Source organism: Astyanax mexicanus, chromosome 15 (assembly GCF_023375975.1).
Source record: "Astyanax mexicanus isolate ESR-SI-001 chromosome 15, AstMex3_surface, whole genome shotgun sequence".
Classification (NCBI taxonomy): Eukaryota; Metazoa; Chordata; class Actinopteri; order Characiformes; family Acestrorhamphidae; genus Astyanax; species Astyanax mexicanus.
Window position 1 is genome coordinate 40,925,722 of NC_064422.1, and position 18,969 is coordinate 40,944,690.

The window sequence follows — 18,969 nt, forward strand, 5'->3', positions numbered from 1 at the left end:
GTGTGCAATTTAAAATAAAAACATTTTGATTGAAACTTTACTTAGTCAGACTAATTCTTTAAAAAATGTATTGCTATACTTTGTTTTTATAATATTTAACTAATAACTATGCTGTTACACAAAAGGCATTTTATATTAATATAAGAGGCCTTTTGATATTTGATAAAATTTTATATTTTAATATAGTATCAATCCGTGTTAGCACCCGAACATCCCTTTCAGACAGCTTCCTCTTACAGCGTCCACAGTTAATCCTGTTGGATGTGGTTGGTCCTTCTTGGTGGTATGCTGACATTACCCTGGATACGGTGGCTCTTGCTGCATCAGACAGGGACAAAATACCACCTGACACATTTTATCACTTGGAATCATCAGTACTCTATCGACTGCATTTTAGCTATTGTCTTTTTTTAAATAAATGAATAAAACTTCACAACGTATCAATAAATCATTCTGTGTTATTATTTACCATCACAAAAATACACTTTACTTCTAATGACAGTGCTGAAAATGGATATTCTCCGGAGGCAAGAGAAACATAATATAGTTGAGGTACATAATCATCACACATTTTTAAAATCATTATTTATACATGTACATCCGGTCACGCTACATCAAGATGTTTCTTTTTTTAAATCATTCAGACATACAGAACAGAATTACGAAAAAACACAACATTTGGGGAAAAAAGTGGAAACAAAAGAAGGTGGGTGATTTGTATGATATTTTTTTCTTCATATTTGTCATCTACGGGTCGGCATCCTTAGTAGTAAAGAAATTATGCTAATTTACTGGAAAATAAAGCTGGCAGAAATTTATAAATTTCAATTTCAGGTGAAATTATTGTACCATTTATGTGTGAGAGAATAACCAACTAGACTAAAGTTCAGTTCAGCAGTAATTGAGTGTTAAATTCACAGAAGAAAATATCATTTTTGAAATTCTACACACTTTTGTAATATAATTTTTTTTTCTTGTAAAATAACATGGATCAACTAAAACTACTGGTACTATAGAAACTATGCTATTATAATGAGAGATACCAAATTTTTCTGACTATAAGGCGCACTGAAAATCTAAAAATCTTTCATTTTCTCCAGCACTAAGGCTGGGTGCAGCAGCATTAGCATTAGCATTAGTCGCTAACCACAGCGCTAGCTCTTTTTCTTCGATCAGAGGTGAGCATATCAGATTGTAATCTGCATGTTTACCGTGTTAAAACAAGCTAAAGTATGTGGCTAGCAGGGTTCCTCAGTGTAGCTCTATTGGGCGGTGTTTACTAGCGCTAAGCACTGCTAACCGCGGCTAGCGCTGCTGCTAACCGTGCTGTTGAAATTATTGGATATCTAAGCTTACTGTAAATAAACGGAAGTGCTTTACTTACCTAAATAAATAGTTTTCAGTTTTTAGAGAGAATTCTGTGTATATTACTCTGAGACCCTTATTCCTTACTAGTGTTGCTTATAATGTGCCTTATAATCCTTATAAGCCTTATGTATTTAAAAAAATTACCAAAAAATAGACGTTATTGGTAATGCGCCTTATAATACAGTGCACCTTATAGTCCATAAAATACAATATATTGAGGGATGTAATTGTCTTTATCAACTGAACAAATCTCAATTAAAAAACATTAAAAAATACTAAATTGTTGAATTGTGAAAAACTGTGGAAAAGGGTTTAATTTTTTTTTTTTTTTACTTTTTAATCCCCAGACCCAAAACCCCAAATTTGTCATAGCTATCCACAGTAACATACATTTTTTATTTTAATTCTTTTTGATCTGGGTTCCTAAAATTATACTGGACAAAATTAATGGATCACTGTGTGAAAAACTGCAAAATCAACAAACAAAAAAAGCAAAAATATTATTTTTAAAATATAAAAAGTCCATCAAATGTCTGAATCTGAGACATTGTGACTGATTGCAACATTCCCATGCCTATTCTCGCCCACTCAAAACACCAAACCTCCTCCTTATAACAGCATATACCAGCAGGGATCAAACAGTTATTGATCAAATAAAGCTTAATAATATTAAAAACAGACAGAACTGCACTCAAACTTCAGCAGGGTGGCGTTCCATCAGATTTGGCGCGGGCTCAGAGTCCTGTGTGCTATACTCGTGAAGTCGTGAATCCTTTCTAGGATTCCTGCCTGAGTGATGCAGCTTATCGTAGGTTGGAAGTTCGGAAATGGAAGATGGATTTTTTTTGTCTTTTTTAGAGATAAAACCAAATATTGGGCCACCGAAAATGATAAGAAACATAAGAACCTTACTGGAGGTTAGAATCCCGGTCATGCAGCTCGCCATCAGCTGCCAGAGCCCTAAGAGAGCACAAGCAGCCATGCTCTCTCTGGGTGGGTGCAGTAGATGGCGCTCTTTTATCCCCTCATCACTCCTAGGGTGATGCCGATCAGCACAAGGCTGTGTCTGTGAGCTAATGTATCGGAACTGAGTCACTGAGCTTTCCTTCGAGCTTTAGCGCTGTGATGCTACTCTGCAAAAAGAGGCGGAGTCTGATTTCACATGTATTGGAGGAGGCGTGTGCTAGTCTTCTTCACCCTCCTTGTGTTGTGACATCACTAGTAAGTAGTAGCTGAATGGGTGGAATAATTAGCAAGATAAATTGGGAGAGAAAAAAAATGAGGATAGCCAATGGTCTTACAGGGACTTCAGTCTGTCATTAACCCAGAGAGTAATCCAGCTCAGAAAAACAGTTACATAGCATCACTGTGGAGACTAACTCACAGCTTGTACTGGATGGATCCTGTATCTGTTAGCAGCTTTGGCTCAACCACTTCAGCCTATCAGAGCCCAGCTACTGTGTCTGCATCCCTCGTGTCAAATTAAAAGTCCTCTGCAGTGTCACCACTGCAAAATTTATACAGTATATATGTATATATGTAGTACAAATACTACAAATACTGTATTGTGTTTTGTTGCTTCGTCTGTCTGCTGGGATTTTAAAAAAGGGGTGAAATAATGTTCAATAAATATTTTTAAATGGTAGTTGTTGACTTTTCTTTGAAAAAAAGCAAGAAAAACATACATCTAGGCTAGTTATCATATGCAATGGCAAAATATAAAGTGGTAAATAAATGGAAGAGTGCTTGGTTTTGGTTTTGGACCAAAAAAATTAAAATAATAAACAATTTTGTTGCATCACTAATTTGTACAATTCACTTTACCAACTGTTCATCATGTTCTTTGTCTTCATTTGATGAATGGTCCATGTATTCCACAGTGTAGAGATGAAAGCTCCAGAAAAAAAGTTCTACTAGGAGACTCTAATTCTATGTCATCTTTAATCTCGACCAATCACCAACCTCCACCCGTCTATAAAAACCCGTACTCACACCTGATTTGCTGCTTTTTGCTGCTTTGCTGATGTAGACGATTTGCATTTTCCCCACCGTCCTCCATAGCGCCACCTAGTTGGTTCCTTCTGGTTGCCTGGGGGTTTTGGCTCTGCCCCTGCCTTCTTTTACATATGGAAGGATCTGCGAGGGTCCAGAAGCTACAAGACTTTTTGACGTATTGTTAATTTTTAATGCATTGAAGATATTAAAATATTTTTTTTCGTATGCTTGCCTTTGGAGTCTTCGGGTAGAAATATAGACAACTGCTTCGCTTTGATCTTCTTCACTTTGCTTCGTTTTCCTTCGCTTTGCTTCCCAGAGAAACCTTAGGTGGAAGACACTGTCCTACTGTCCCACTGTCCACTGTAAGAATGATGAGCGCACATTAAAACAAATAAAAAAAAATCAAGAAAAAAGGTGTCCTGGGCCAGCGTCTCTACTTCAACATAACAACCACGTGTAGAAAAAAGACGATTGCACTGTCAAATAATAATAATAAGTCCATGCTGGTTCTGTAGTTTTTCTTCAGTGTCGTGTTGAGAAGATGTGAGGAAAGTCATCGCCGGCTCAGATCCCGTCCAGAGGAATAGCCGTGTTATTAGAGCAGCAGCTGGGCTCGGAGGTTTTGCCGTGGTCCTCTCCGAGGGGCTCCGTGTTGACCGAGGACACTTGGGAAGCACCAGGGAGACATTTTGAGGGGTGTCCCCGGGCCCCGTCAGACTGCAGGGCGAGGTTGGACTCGGACGTTACAATGATGGATGGAATCAGAGCCAGGAGGTTTTTATGGTCGGCTTGTTCGGAGAGCACAAGAGGCTGTAAAGAAGAGAGAGAGAGAAAGAGGAATTAATAATCATATTTATAAGACTTTATAAGACCAGCTTAATCACTTTCTGTTTTCACTTGCATCGGTTTGTCCACCCTGTTATATCAATAAGCAGGACAGGGTGACCAGTGATTGAGTGAAAAATGACAAGGTGGACAGTGACAGGGTGGTTGATGACTGAGTGTACAATGATGGGGTGGATTAAGACATGGTGGACAGTGACAATGTGGACAATGTGCTTATAAAATGAGTGGATATTGACTTCATGGAAAATGACAAGGTGGGTGGAAAATGACAAGGTGGACAATGGCTGGGTGGACAGTGACACGGTGGACAGTATTACGGTGGAAGCTGAAACAGTGGACAATTAAAGGGTGGACAATAACCGGTGTGGAAAATGATAAGGAGGGTGAACAATGACTGGGTGAACAATGACAGGGTGGGTGGACGGTGACAGGATGGACAATAATGGGGTGGACAATGTTTGAAAAAAGTGAATAATGACTCAATGGACAATGACAGGGTTGGTGGACAGTAAAATGTGGACAATAATAGGGTCAACAGTAACAGGGTGAACAGTAACAGGGTGGACAATGACAAGGTGGTCAGTGACAACCGGGACAGTGAGAAGGTGGACAGTGACAAGGTGGATGATGAAAGGGTGGACAGTGACTGGGTGGAAAATGATCGGTTGGACAATGGCAGGGTTGACAATGACTGCGTAGAATATATAAAGGTGAATGGACAATGACTGTGTGGACATTGACAAAATGGACAGTGACAAGGTGGACAATGAGTGAGTGAATAATGACTTGGTGGAAATGACAAGGTGGGTGAACAATGACTGGGGGGACAGCGACTGGGTGGACAATGACAAGGTGGACAGAAAGAGGGTGAAAAATGACTGGGTGGACAGTGACGGGGGAGAATGATGAGGTGGAAAATTATGGGGTGGACAGTGACGGGGGGACAATGATAAGGTGGACAATGACAAGGCGGCCAGTGAAAGTGTGGACAGTGACAAGGTGGGGGGACAATGACTGGGTGAATAATAATAGGGGCAATGACAGCTGCAAACGTGTGGTTTCTGAAACTGGTAACTCTGATGAACTTATTCTGTGCAACAGAGGAAACTCTTGCTCTTCCTTTTTTTGGGGTTATCCTGCTGAGTGCCATTTTCATCATCATAAGGTTTAAGATTGTTGTCTTTTTGATTTATGTCTACTGTAGAACAAATTACGGTAGACTCATAGTCTATTAATGAACTATTAATAGTTTATTAATTGTTATTATTTAGGTTATAAATACTTAAAAAATACTTAAACACATCAATAAGCAGTTGCATATATTAAAAAGAAAGGGCAACAGTGACAGGTTTTTAGCAAAATGCTAAATTTTTTAGCAAAAAAATTGGTAATTGATTAATGTGGTTGAGCTAGAGTTCAGGCATGTAGAAATGATCATGATTTACATTTCATTGATTTTGATCCAGAAGCTTACCTTGCGTAACAAAACTTTCCTGACCAAACTTCATTTTATTTCATTTAATATTAATGCTGCCTCTGATAATATCTCCATTAAATTGAAAAGAAGAAGGATAAAAGTTAAGTTCAGTCTAATGAAGAAAGTGAAGGTCAAAGCCGCGCTGCTGTGAGAAAACACTGCTGCCAGGCTGCAGCACCAGGAAAAAAGAGCATCGTTTGTAACTCCGGTTAACTTCAGCATTCAAACAACAAGCAGATTTTCTCCCTCAGTGAACAGAGTGATTCCCCAGAGCAGTAGCAGAACCTCAGAGAATCACTGAAGGACCTGCAGAAACTGACGCTCTGTACTGCAGCTCTACATCAAGAGAACCAGAGCCTCCTGGATACAGATAAAGATCAGCCTGAGGCTCAGTAAATGAGGATTGCTGTAGTAAATGCTATTGACCCCTGAGATACTGTATACTTTCATTACAAACATCTGTTAAAACAAATAACCAGGTCATTAGATTTACCCTTTTTTAATTAGGGTGACCAAACGTTCATATTTATCACCTCGTCCACAGTGTCTGCCTCTTTGAAAAAAGCTAAATATCTATTGAACCATTGAACAATTTGTCTATGATAGGTTTAAAAATAAAGAAAACGTAAGAAAACGTAAAAAAATAAAAATAAAATAAAACAAACAAAAACCCTAAAAAACGTGGAATAACAGTTCAGTCTAACTGCTGCTCTTCTAATAACATTTAAGAACATGGCAAAAAACTCAAAAAATGTAATTCACGTAAAAATTAAGTTATTGTAAAAAAGTGACGGCCTATTTAAAAAGCAACAGAAGCTGTTCATTTGCATCATTTCTAACATATTTAGGGTGTTTTTTACTCACTTTTTTCACTCCCACAACCTTAATCCTTTACAGCTTCAAAAACATGTATTATGCAAATTAGGTGCTGACATCATTTAGCCAGGTGTCCTGGTTTACCCAAATGAAAATATGGTCACCCTACTTTAATGCCTTAAAAACCCTCTAAAACACTGAAATGAATAGTGAAGTAATCCAGACTTTAAAGAAACACATGAAGAATCATGTAGTAACTTAAAAAACAGTGTTAAACATTTTTCTTTATGTAGTTGAGTAGTTGTTGCTTCTCATAATCTGGATTAGAACATTACTCAAATATTCACTATTCACTGTATACCTGTAACTCTACCTCTTCACTACTTTACTTTAACTGATGCTCTCAATCACTTTATTAAGAGACAAGAAATTCAAGTAATTAACTCTTGATGAGTTCAGCACAGCTGTTAACTGAAAGCCTGAATTCCAGATGACTCAACTTCAAAAAGCTGACTTCAATGTTAAGCTACGTTGCAGAACTAATACTATATTTAAAATAGTGGAAAAAAATGAATTTAAGATGTGTCTGATCTTTTGACTGGTACTATAAATAGAATAGAACATAGAATGCAATGATTTACAAATCTCATAGACTCATGTTTGAAATATTGTCATGATCTGTTGGCCAAATCTGTGGGTTTTCTATGGCGTCACATCGATGTCAAAAGTCGAGGGCACAAAAATAACAGGTGAAAAAAATTAACCAGCGTGTTTTAAAATTGTGAGTGTGTGAATGAACTTCTCGTGAGCACAAATGTGAAACTAGCAGGCAAAAAAAAGTGTGCACCGGAGATCGGGTTGTTTGGATGTTAGCATAGCATAGCATAGTTAGCTAACGCTCCTGCCGACCTTCTTTCCCCGCCCTCCTCCGGCTCGTGGAGGTAGGTGGTCCGTCACAAACCCTGGAGAAATCAGCCAATAGCTTTTTGACATTGATGTGACGCCATTGTCACACCTTAGCCTGTGTCTGTCCTGTGTCTTTCCTTTTTTTTTTTTTGGTTCCTTTCTGCTCCTTTCCTGTCCTCTATTGTTTACCTGTCATGTTTCCCAGCCATGTGCTACTGTTGTGTTTTGGTCTTGTCTCTGCCTTAGCCCCGCCTTGTCATCTGTAGCCCCTCCTGCCTCATTTGTAACTCCGCCCCCCTCATTACCTTCACAGGTGTCCCTAGTGTGTGCCTGTGTATAAATACCCCATGTGCTCCTTTGTTCTCTGTCTCTTTGTTCTGCGCTTTTTGTTTGACCGTGTCCTTTTACTCTTTTTGGAACTTGTTTATCTGTTTTGTTTAGTCTCAGACCTGCTGTGTTTTTTGTCTTCATTGTTCAGGGTTTGTTTTATGTAGTTTGTTTCTTTATTTGTTATTTTAGCTCGTTTGTTTCAGTCTTTTAGTTTATCCTCTGTTTCACAGTGTTTTGTTTCAGTTACCTTTTCTTTGTTATTCCTTAGTGTTTTGTTCTTTGTTTACTCTTTCTAACATGGAAAATAAAACCGACTTGCGCTTGCATCCTGCCTCCTCTATGTTACAGCCATAGTTTTCCATTTAACGCAGTGCCGCCTGAGGGCCTGAAGACTGTCTACTGTAGCACAAATATTACGGTAGACTCTTTTTGTGTTAGTGTTTAGAAATAGTTAATGGATTTTAGTTTTTATAGTTACAATTTATGTTGTGAGTACTTAAAAAAAACATTAATAAGCAGTTTCATATATTAAATAGCAGTGGCGTGCAGTGAATATAGTGGGTACCCCTTCTGCAACCACCCCCCATACCCCCCCACCTCGCCACCGGCCGACCGACACATAGATAAATATTACAAATATTACAAATACAGCTACAAACTACATAATTATACAATAGACCCAACAATAAATGCTTAATTTTCCTACAAGTACAACCGTTCAACAAAGATCACTCATTTGTATGTCTACAGTTCGCCAGAGCAGCCAAAACATTAAGTACACATAAAAACTCAACAGTCAGGCGGCCTATTATTGTGAATAAGTTTCACATTGAAGAACAGCCTTTAAAAAGACATTTTAATATGATATGACACAATATCTGTCTGATTTGAAGCCGCAATCCCATGATAGTTCGCTAACTACTAAATTAGACTAAGCGACGCGTAACCCCTTCAGCACAGCGCCGAGAAGGGGTTACACAGCCATGGCCCCGCCCCCGTAGTGAAAATCATGAATCTGATTGGTTAGATTTTCCTATGACTTTGCTAATAGATTCGTTACTACACCCTTCTCAAAATCAGCAGAAGGGTCACGCAGTCACACGTGAGCAGAAGCCTTTTTAAAAAGCTTTGATTGGTTAGAACCGCTGTCAGTCAGATAAGAGTCCTGTAGCAACTAAAAAACACAGACTAATGCTTTAATTAGTTGCCGTTTTTTTATTTTAGTTAATTTATAAAATAAATTCTTACAATAGCTATGATATATATATTTCCTGATTAAAAATTATGTAATCATTTACATGCACTTATTGTCAAGGGTTAGAAGGGCCTCACTGCACACCACTGTTAAATAGAAAGGGAAACAGTGGCCTGTATTTGGCCTGTAAGAAAAGACTCAACGTTAATTTAAACTCATATAATCTCGGATCTTTCTGGGTCTTTCTTTTGGAAGTTAATTCATTTAACTACTCAGATAAATTACGTATCCATATATAATGTGATGTATTCTTAAAGGGAATCAGAACTGGCACATCGATTGGTTTATTTCACTCAATTTGGTTTAAAAAAAAAGGGTGCAATCTACCCACCAAGAGAGAGCAAGGCCTATTGTGCTCTCTCAGGGCTCTGGCAGGGTAACAATAAAAAGACATAATTTAATCCTTTCTTTTCTTACTTAATTTGGGAACTCTTTTTGAATGCGCTCGTGCTTCTCATCCCTAAAGCGCGGCAGTAATATATGAAGTTTGCATTTACATAGAAATGAAATCCCGCGAGCTGCTTGTTGATTTCCAGGTCGATCTTTATCACTATACATAATGGAAAGTGACACAGACAACTGAGCAGAACAGATTAACGATACTGACAGAACGCAGCCGCTTCAGCTGTGCAGCACAAAATCAATAACTGTGCACTTACTATGGGGGGCAGATGATTGGACTGGCTAACTTCAGTCAGCGAGATGTCATCTTTATCTGCAACCGTCTGTGATGGAGAGACAGACACCAGGATCATCACATTTGAAATTATTCAAATTAGTACTGTTTCCTACAAACGGCAGAAAACAGGCAGTTTTTCTGTATTTTTGTATTTAATTGATTTTCTACATTGTAGATTAATATTAAAGACATGAATTAACAATTAAGGGACACATATGATGTAGAATTACGTAGCCAACAGTTAATTAATCCCCTGATCTAAACCTGATGAACTGAGAGTGAGGTGATTTGAGGTGATTTAATTGGGATGAGCTGGAGGAAAGAAAAGCAGCAACTATTGTTCAGCACCTCCAGGAACTCCTTCTTTCAAGACGCTGAGAAAACTATTCCAGGTGACTCTAAATCATGAAGAGACACTGAGATTAAAATCTCATCAAGAGTGTGCAGATCTGTCCGAAAAAGATAAATGTGATTCTTATTTACAGGAATCTAAAGTATAAGTCTAACATATTCTGCTTTATTTAATACTTTTATTTTACATAATAATTGTTACTAAGTATGTGTTCTTGTGTAGCTTTAATATTCTTTAATAGTCTTCAATATTAAATTTACAATGTTAAAAGCAAAAGAAAAAGAAAGAAAACACACTAAATGAGAAGTAATGTCTCCAAACTTTTGATAAGTACTGTATTTTAATGATTTATGTCATTTGATTTTCAATTTTATGGACTTATTGTCCAAATCTTGTCCAGTATCTACAGCATAGATTTATCTATAATACAACCTCAAACTAGAATAAATAAAATAAAATAAAATTAGAATAATAAAATAAAATAAGACGGTATGAAACATGCAAATAATGAAAACATAAAAAAAATATTAGTAAACAATCATTTCATGCATTTTAGACCTAAAACACCTTTCAAAAAAAGTTAAGTAATGTAGCCTTTCTTTCTTGCAATGCTTAAAAGATGTTTTGTACAGAGGATAGCAAATAATTGAGGGTTTCAGGTATTATTTTGTCATATTCGTCCTTTAAATTTGTCTAAAACTATGCACACAGTACAGATCATTTTAGGATTTAGAATTACACAATTACATTGTGTGTAGCATGTGGTTTTGCATTGTCTTATTGAGAACTACATGTAAAAAATGTGGTCCTGAAGGAAGAATGCATTACTCTGCCTTTCCAACTTGTTGCTGATAACAGTCTGGATGGTTCTTTTTCTCTTTGACTTGAAGCACAAGACATTGATTTCTCCAAACAAAAACAAAAAAAAGATCTGGAACATTTGTTCATCTGACCACGATACACTGTGTATTTTTTTTTTTTTTTTTTTTGAGGCATTCAGAGGTGGATTTGTTTGTTTGCTTCGGGTCATTGTCCTGCTGCTGAACCCAAGTACGCCTGAGCTTGAGGTCACGAATACTTAGCAGGATATTCTTCGTCAGGATTGTCTGGTAAACAGCAGAATTCCTGCTTCTCCATCTATTACAGCAAGTTGTTCAGATCCTGAAACAGAAAAGCAGCCCCAGACCATCATACTACCACCACCATGGTTTACTACGTTTAGTATGATGTTCTTTTTCTGAAATTGCGTGTTAGTTTAACACCAGATGTAACGGGACACACACCTTCCAAAAGATTCTACTTATGACTCGTCAGTCCAAACACCCAGTCTATTTCTTATTATTGAATCATGTAGAACCTGCAGTTCTTTAAATGTTGTTCTGGGTTTAACTGTGACCTCCTGGATGAGTTGTTCATGCCCTTGTGGAGTAATTTTGTTCGGTCGGCCGGTCACTCCTGGGAAGGTTCACCAGTGTTCTATTGTGTTTTCTCCATTAGTGAATAATAGTGAATCACTGTGGTTCAATCAACTGCGGGTCCCAAAGCTTTTGAAATTAGTTTAGAAACTTTTCCTGACTGATAGATGATCGATTACTTTGTTTTTTCTCATCTGTTTTTTATTGAAGCAATTTTTGATTCTACAGACTGTAGTACAATAGTGACAGTAATTCCCTTAGCACATAAAATCATCATTTAAAAACTGTTTTTTATACAAAACATAAAATATCTTGGCTTCGTACTGTTAGCAATATTATTTTTAGGGTTAGTTTTTTGGTCGTATTTTGTTCCACCAACCCCAGTCTGCACGACATGCCAGAAAAATATGCTTCTGCTTTGCTGAGTATGTTTCCCACAAGGCTTTTGGCTGGTGGGAGTGAGTGGCGGCATGCCTGGGTACAGTGCCACTCAGTGGACACACTGGTCACTCCCCCCAGAGCCGGGCCCTGTGGACACAAGGCTGTTTATGGGGATTATCTCACAGAGCATCAGATTAGACCCGGAGAATTATACTCCCAGCTTTAATCACGGAGAGAGAGAGAGAGAGAGAGAGAGAGAGAGCTTTATTCATTCACTCAGTCCAGATCAGACCTGAACCACACGGCCATTCATCCATCCAACCATCCATCCATCCATTCATCCATCCATGTGACACAGAGCGACGTGACCCCACTAAAATCTATTACATTCCATTCAGAACTCAGCAGAGCGGAACAGGACCACAATCAATACCTGAGATTAATTTAAAACACTCTTTGTGAATGATCTACTGTATTTAACAACTAATACTAATATTTGCCAATGAATATTAATACTCTTTAATTATCTCCGTACCACTTTAAAATAAGACTACCTTTATAAAGGGTTTATAAATGGTTTACAATTAGTGTATTAATTGTTACTAATTAGGTTGTAAATGCCTTAAAATGAATTAGTAATAATCAGTTATAACACATGCAGAATGGGCAACAATTACCTGATATTGTTGCCCTTTCTACGTATGTGTTATAACTGATTATTAATGCTTTTTAAGGCCTTTACAACCTAATTAGTTACCATTGATAACCTAATTGTAAACCATTTATAAACCCTTTATAAAGGTAGTCTTATTTTAAAGTGGTACCCTTATCTCGTAGAAATTTAGGCTTTTAAAGATTCCCTGAGATAGGCACATAATATTAGCTTTGAAAAATGAAGATTACATGTTTACAGTGGCTTTAACTTTTTTTTCGTATTTTGTCACATTACAACCACAAACATAAATACAGCATATTTAATTGCAATTTAATGTGAACGACCAACACAACGTGATATACAATTGTGAAGTGGAAGGAAAATGATGCATGCTTCAAAACATTTTTTACAAAAAAATAACTGAAAAGTGAGATGTGCGAAAGTATTCATACCCTCTGAGTCAATTCCGGCCTTTCTTCTTTGCACTTATGAACCTTAGCTTTCAGATCTTGCCACAAGCTCTGGATTGGGTTTAGATCTGGTCCGTTCTAACTTAAATTAAAATTCTAACCCAGGTCTAAATTAAATAAAATGTGTTATTTAACTATTTAACCATTAGAATGATTGTAATAAAATTCCACAAATTAACCAGGCAGCAGTCACCACTACATCAAAGCAAACTGTATAAAATGTACAAAAATGATTTTTTAACCTTCTGATGCACAACATGAATACATTTTTTAAATTAATTTAAATATTGGTTCAATTTTTGACCCGTGTGTGCATTTAATATAGCAATATAAAAACTATTTCTGTTCAAAATGTAATAAAGTAAAAAATGAAATAACAATCAGTGGTAATCAAAAACAAGATATGCAAATATTCTGTGGAATATTCAATTATAAAATTAATAGATTCTGAAAGATACTAACGCAAATATTTTTTTTTTAATATAATTTCTTTTATTTAATTTCTATTAACACCAATTACCCAACCCACTCATTAGGACTCCCCCCTATCACTAGTGATGCCCAACATACCAGGAGGGTGAAGACTACCAGCACACGCCTCCTCTGACACATGAGAAGTCAGACTCCGCCTCTTTTTGAACTGCTGTTGATGCAGCATTACCAAGTAGCATCACAGCGCTAACGCTCGGAGGAAAGCGCAGCGACTCGATACTCGGTACTGATACATCAGCTCACAGACGCAGCCTTGTGTTGATCCACATCACCCTAGGAGTGATGAGGAGAGAGAGCGCCATCTACTGTACCCACCCAGAGAGAGAGCAAGGCCATTTGTGCTCTTCCAGGGCTCTGGCAGCTGATGGCAAGCTGCATGACCGGGATTCGATCCAGCAATCTCCTGATCATAGTGGCAGCACTTTAGACTGCTGGACCACTCAGAGTGTATTCTAGTCATGCCTCCCCTAATGTCCTGACTCCAATAAGACTAGAAAAGATGGCAGTGCACTGAAAATATTGATGCGTAAAATTTACTCAAAAAAGGTTTTGCAGCTTTCTGCATTTGCGTTTTTTAAGTTAATTTAATTTTAGATAAATTTAAGTAACTCGGTTTCAAGACTTAAATGTTACATAGAGTAAATAAATGATCTGAACTTCAGTCAATCCTTTCTTTTAGTAAACTTTACTTAATTTATTTTTACTGAATCAATCCTTTCTTTTAGTAAACTTCATTTAATTTCTGCATATAATATTACCTAATTACAATAACATAATTTATACAATATTAGTCAAATAATTAATGATACATAATATATTATAATTCCTACAGTGTAAATATTTTTAGTTAAAACACACATATTACACATCTCAACACATGGATGGCATGTAATACATTGTTTTTAGTATACTGAAATTACATTTACTTAAAAAAAGCAAATGAAGCCAGTTGCAACTTTGTTAAAGTAAATTTTACTCATCATTTGTTTCAGTGTGAGGTGTGAGGTGTGAGGTGTTTATATGGCCTGAGAGACAGTGTGGTTTGGTTCACACTCACGCTGATGTATGCACAAGTGGTGAGGTTTAGACCTGGCTCGGTGGGGCTCTGGCTGCAGGTTCTATTGTAGCCGCCGGAGTCCCGGCCCTTCACCTTCACCTTCAGAGAGCTGCTCTGCCTGAAGTCCGCCAGCTCCTTACGGATATCACACGACACCTGACGACTGGCCGGACGAGACGTTCCGCTCGACAGGTCTGCTTCTGTATCCGTCAAGCCCTGAGACATACACACATATAACACACACACACAGAGAAACACAAAACACACACATCAGATATAACATTACATGTCAGGTGGAAATAAACCCTCACTAAAGGGCCAATTTATAAAGGATCTTCAATGCATTTGAATTTGCCATGCTTAAAAAAACAAACATTTAAATGATGTACTAAAAAAGAGAAGTCTACATTGGTCTTGGACTATTGGTCTATAGCACACACACAAAAAAAAAAAAATAATGAAATAGATACCACAACAGGTTGTTGAACACTTAGAGCACCTTAATCTCTACATGTTCCCATGTCAAGAACATTTCTTTTATTTATTTATTTTATTATTATTATTTGCACAGATAGAATGTGACATCAAAAAATCAAATAAACAAACAAACAAACAAAATAACTGTGCAGGGAAAGTAAAAAAAGCCTTAAAGAGGCTTGTACAAGGTACTTTCCCTCCAAGGAAATTATAAGAGAAACACAGAAAAAAGAAAAGATTGAGAAAAAAACAAAACAAAAAAACAAAACAAAACAAAAAAACAAATAATAATAATAATAAAATAAAATAATAACAGTAATATGTAGTTACTCAATATACACATACCTGTCAAGTCTCCCGTTTTGGCCGGGAAACTACCGTATTTTACTCCTTTTTCCCGCCGTCCTCCCGTATTAGTATTTTCCCGTAAATGTCCCGTATTATATTAAAATAAAAAAATGTATATTATTGAGGAGACAGGGCACTGACCGCTCTGTGTCTCTTAACCAATCGTGGAGCCGATTCAAGGAGAAAGTCCCGCCTTTCAGGAGAAACAGCCAATCAGCTTGCAAAGGAGGGTCAGTGTGGGGAAGCCCCCCCGTCGCTGTGAGTTCAGGCAGCTAGTTGGAGCTGCTGATGTTACAACAGATCTGGATATACAGCGATTTTTCTTAAAGAAAGGTAACGGTTGGCTAATCATGTAAACTGTGATGAGATTTTTCTGATAGCTGCTTAAAAATACTCGTCTCCAAAATAAAACACACAGATTAAACCTTTTAAAATAAAAAAATACAGCTTGTGACTCAGTTTAACTAGAAAATGTGGAGAGGACCGAAATGAACTGAAATGATCAGGGGTGGAGTGATCAAAAGAAAGAAGTATTAATTAAAAATTATTGTGTAGGCCCCTTAGGACTAATTTTTACTGATGGAACATATCTGGTCCATGTCCTTTTAGTAAAAGCTCATGATACTATTTTTAGGTCACCAACAGCAAATTTTGCAGAATTTGTGCACCCTTTGTTCAATTTTAAATCCATTAAATAAATAAAAAATATATCATATAAAAGAGTGCATTTATTACAAAAAAATACATGAAATCTTAATTTAAAAAAAAATTATATATAGAAAAGGGTTTTTAATCTGGCTGTATTAAAAAATGACATATGTAGGAATGTCCACAACATTTCAGATTCTGATAATCTAATTGTAGTGTGTAAGTGGTTCACATGTGGTTATTTTAGATTTTTTGTAAACCTGTTTTAAAATGTAAGGGATACTGAACCTTCGTTGGGCTGGTGGGACGGCTTTAAGCGTACAGAGGAAAATATCCCTTATTTTTAAATCTAAAACTTGACAGGTATGTATACATAATTAGAATAATATACACAAATCCATATTTACTATTTGGATTGGTTATAATGAGAGTAGACAAGTTTTAAGCTGTTTTTTGAAACTAGTGATGCTATTGCAGATTTTTAAATGAGTTGGTAAGCAGTTCCATATTAAGGGCCCTCTGTGCGAAAGTGCAAACTGTCCAATTGATGTTCTAAAAAAAGCAGCGCGGAGGTTATTAGAGGATCTAGTGGAGTAGTGATGAACTTGAAAGTTATATTGAAAATTATTTTCATAACAATCAGGAAGTAGGTTATTGGTGAAAGAGAAAATAAACTGACATATTTGAAACTGGTTAATTTCATACACATTGAGTATCTGAAGATTTCGAAAAAGTGGACGAGAGGTTGCACGGTAATTTGCTGAGGTGACCATTCTAACAAATCGCTTCTGAAGAATATGTAAACAGTTGATACTACTTTTGTAAGTGCTAGCCCAAATGATATTACAGTAAGAGAGATATGGATAAATAAGTGCATAATATAGATTAAGAAGAATTTTATATGGTAAAATATATTTGATTCTTCTAATGACACCAACATTTTTAGATATTTTATTAGAAATCATTGAAATATGTTCTTTCCAGCATAATTTGTCATCAATGAGTATACCTAAAAATTTTGTACAATGAACGTGATTTATTATATGACCAGACATGAGGCACATGCTCACTTTTAATAATTTTATAAGTGCACCACTGAACTTTTTGCACTTTTTTCATATTCCACTGCTGTAGATAACATGTACTTACATAACACATTACTGTTTTCATGTATATATTTCCATCCTGGATGTAAATTTATCACCAACTTAATATTTATATTTAGTTTACTTTTATCTTTATGCGGCATACTTGGCGAGGAGCAAACAAAGAATTTCATTGTACGAGGAAACTTGTTTCTTACTGTGCACATGACAATAAACTCTCTGAATCTTGAATCTTGAATCTATCTTACACCCCGTCAACAGTCTATTTTCACACCTTGTGTCCATGCCGGTTTAGGTATAAATCTACACTGATGGTTTGGTGTAGTGGTCTGGAAGTGAGGTGTGTTCAGGTAAATATCTTCTGTGTTTCTCTTTTGGCAGTGGGTAAATACAGGTGCGCCACGGATCGATTAAAACCCTGACAACAGTCAACAGTGAGCCGCCCAATCCTAATATTTTATATTAAATGCTGAGCGGTCCAAACGAATAATTATGAAATCCAAAGGGGAAGATTCATGCTTGCGATATAATGATTATTGCAGAATTGCAGTATCATTATATCGTTGTTACCTTGGGTAACGTATTGTAATAATGTCGTAACCGTGAGAGTCCCTGTGATTCCCAGTCCTACTCACAGACTCGCTGTCGGAGATGGAGGAGAGGCGGGACTTGCTGGTGTGCCGCAGGTTGTTGCTGGTCTCTGAGGACTGGCTGGTGACGGTGGAGCGGCGGGTGGACATGAAGCTGCTGCTGGTGAATCTGTCTCTGCGCGGGACACACAGCAGCACGCCCAGGCACGGGATGTACTTCACCAAAGCAGACCTGCCAAGGGGAGACAGTGGCAGGGGGGGTGGCAGGTAGATGAAGGAGGAGGAGGAGGAGAAGGATATAATTAGGAAGGAAGAGAAAATATGGAAACATCAATTAAAGTGTTAACTGGAAATAGTAAAAGGAAATGAGGTGAACCAATTACCAGCAAATTACAGTAGGTTAAAATAAATATGAAATGTAAAGACACAACCCTCATAACCTCAGAGGAGACATGGACAATTATTACTGTATTTCAACATCTTTCTCAAGTACTACAGGCCTCTAAATCTCTATCATTACACATGCAGTGTATATTGAAGGATGTTCTTTTGAAATGACAAAAAAATCCATTGGCGAAAACTAGACAAAATATATTTTTTTATTGAGACATGTATGATGATATAAAGCAAAAAAAAATCTGCCACTTGGGTAAGCTAATTATTCTTAAATTCTTACATTTTATTTCATTAAATAAACAATAGCAACGTCTCAAAATGAGGGAAGTATGACTTAAGCCCTATTCAGACAGGTTTCCTTTCTCAGGGGGTTCTGGGGTAATTTTCTCTTTTATGGGGCATTTAATCCTCTGTGATTTTATTCCTGTCTGGAACGACCATGTGTGTGTTTTTCTCATACGTCCTCCAAAAAATAAATTACAGGCTGAATTATCTACTGTTTTTCTCTGAACTCCGGTAATTTTAGTTCCGTCCGGATCCACATCTTTGAGTTTCGTCTCCTCAAGTTAAGAATAAAATAGCTATTTGTCCACTGCCGCGCACCGTAATTACACTTTGGGTGCGCCACAGTTTCCATGGAGATCCATGTAAAAAAACACAACAGCGAGTGGAAATGGAGGAGCTACTGAACGTGATGTCATGTGACTGAGAGGGAATCATTTATTAAATTAAGAGAAAGACTGTTTTTTAAATCAAGAGGATGATTTAATATATTTAAGTAAACATATTAATTACATCCAAGGAATTATTTATTACATTAAGTAAACAATATCTGACATTATGGAAATATATATATATATATATAAATTAAGAGAATGTATTATATTTAATAATGTATTATATTTAA

At 36.8% G+C, this 18,969-nt stretch overlaps 1 protein-coding gene across 1 annotated transcript in view; it reads right to left on the reverse strand.

The window, feature by feature from the left end:
• Positions 1-440: 440 nt before the first annotated feature.
• Positions 441-18,969, reverse strand: part of opn4b (opsin 4b) — a 65,075-nt gene continuing 46,546 nt past the window's right edge. The window contains exons 8-11 of the mRNA XM_022670327.2: positions 17,712-17,898; positions 14,498-14,713; positions 9,656-9,721; positions 441-4,176 (exon numbers count right to left, since the gene is read on the reverse strand). Coding sequence (XP_022526048.2) covers positions 3,931-4,176; positions 9,656-9,721; positions 14,498-14,713; positions 17,712-17,898 — 715 coding nt within the window. The 3' untranslated portion in view covers positions 441-3,930. The remainder of the gene's footprint in view (positions 4,177-9,655; positions 9,722-14,497; positions 14,714-17,711; positions 17,899-18,969) is intronic.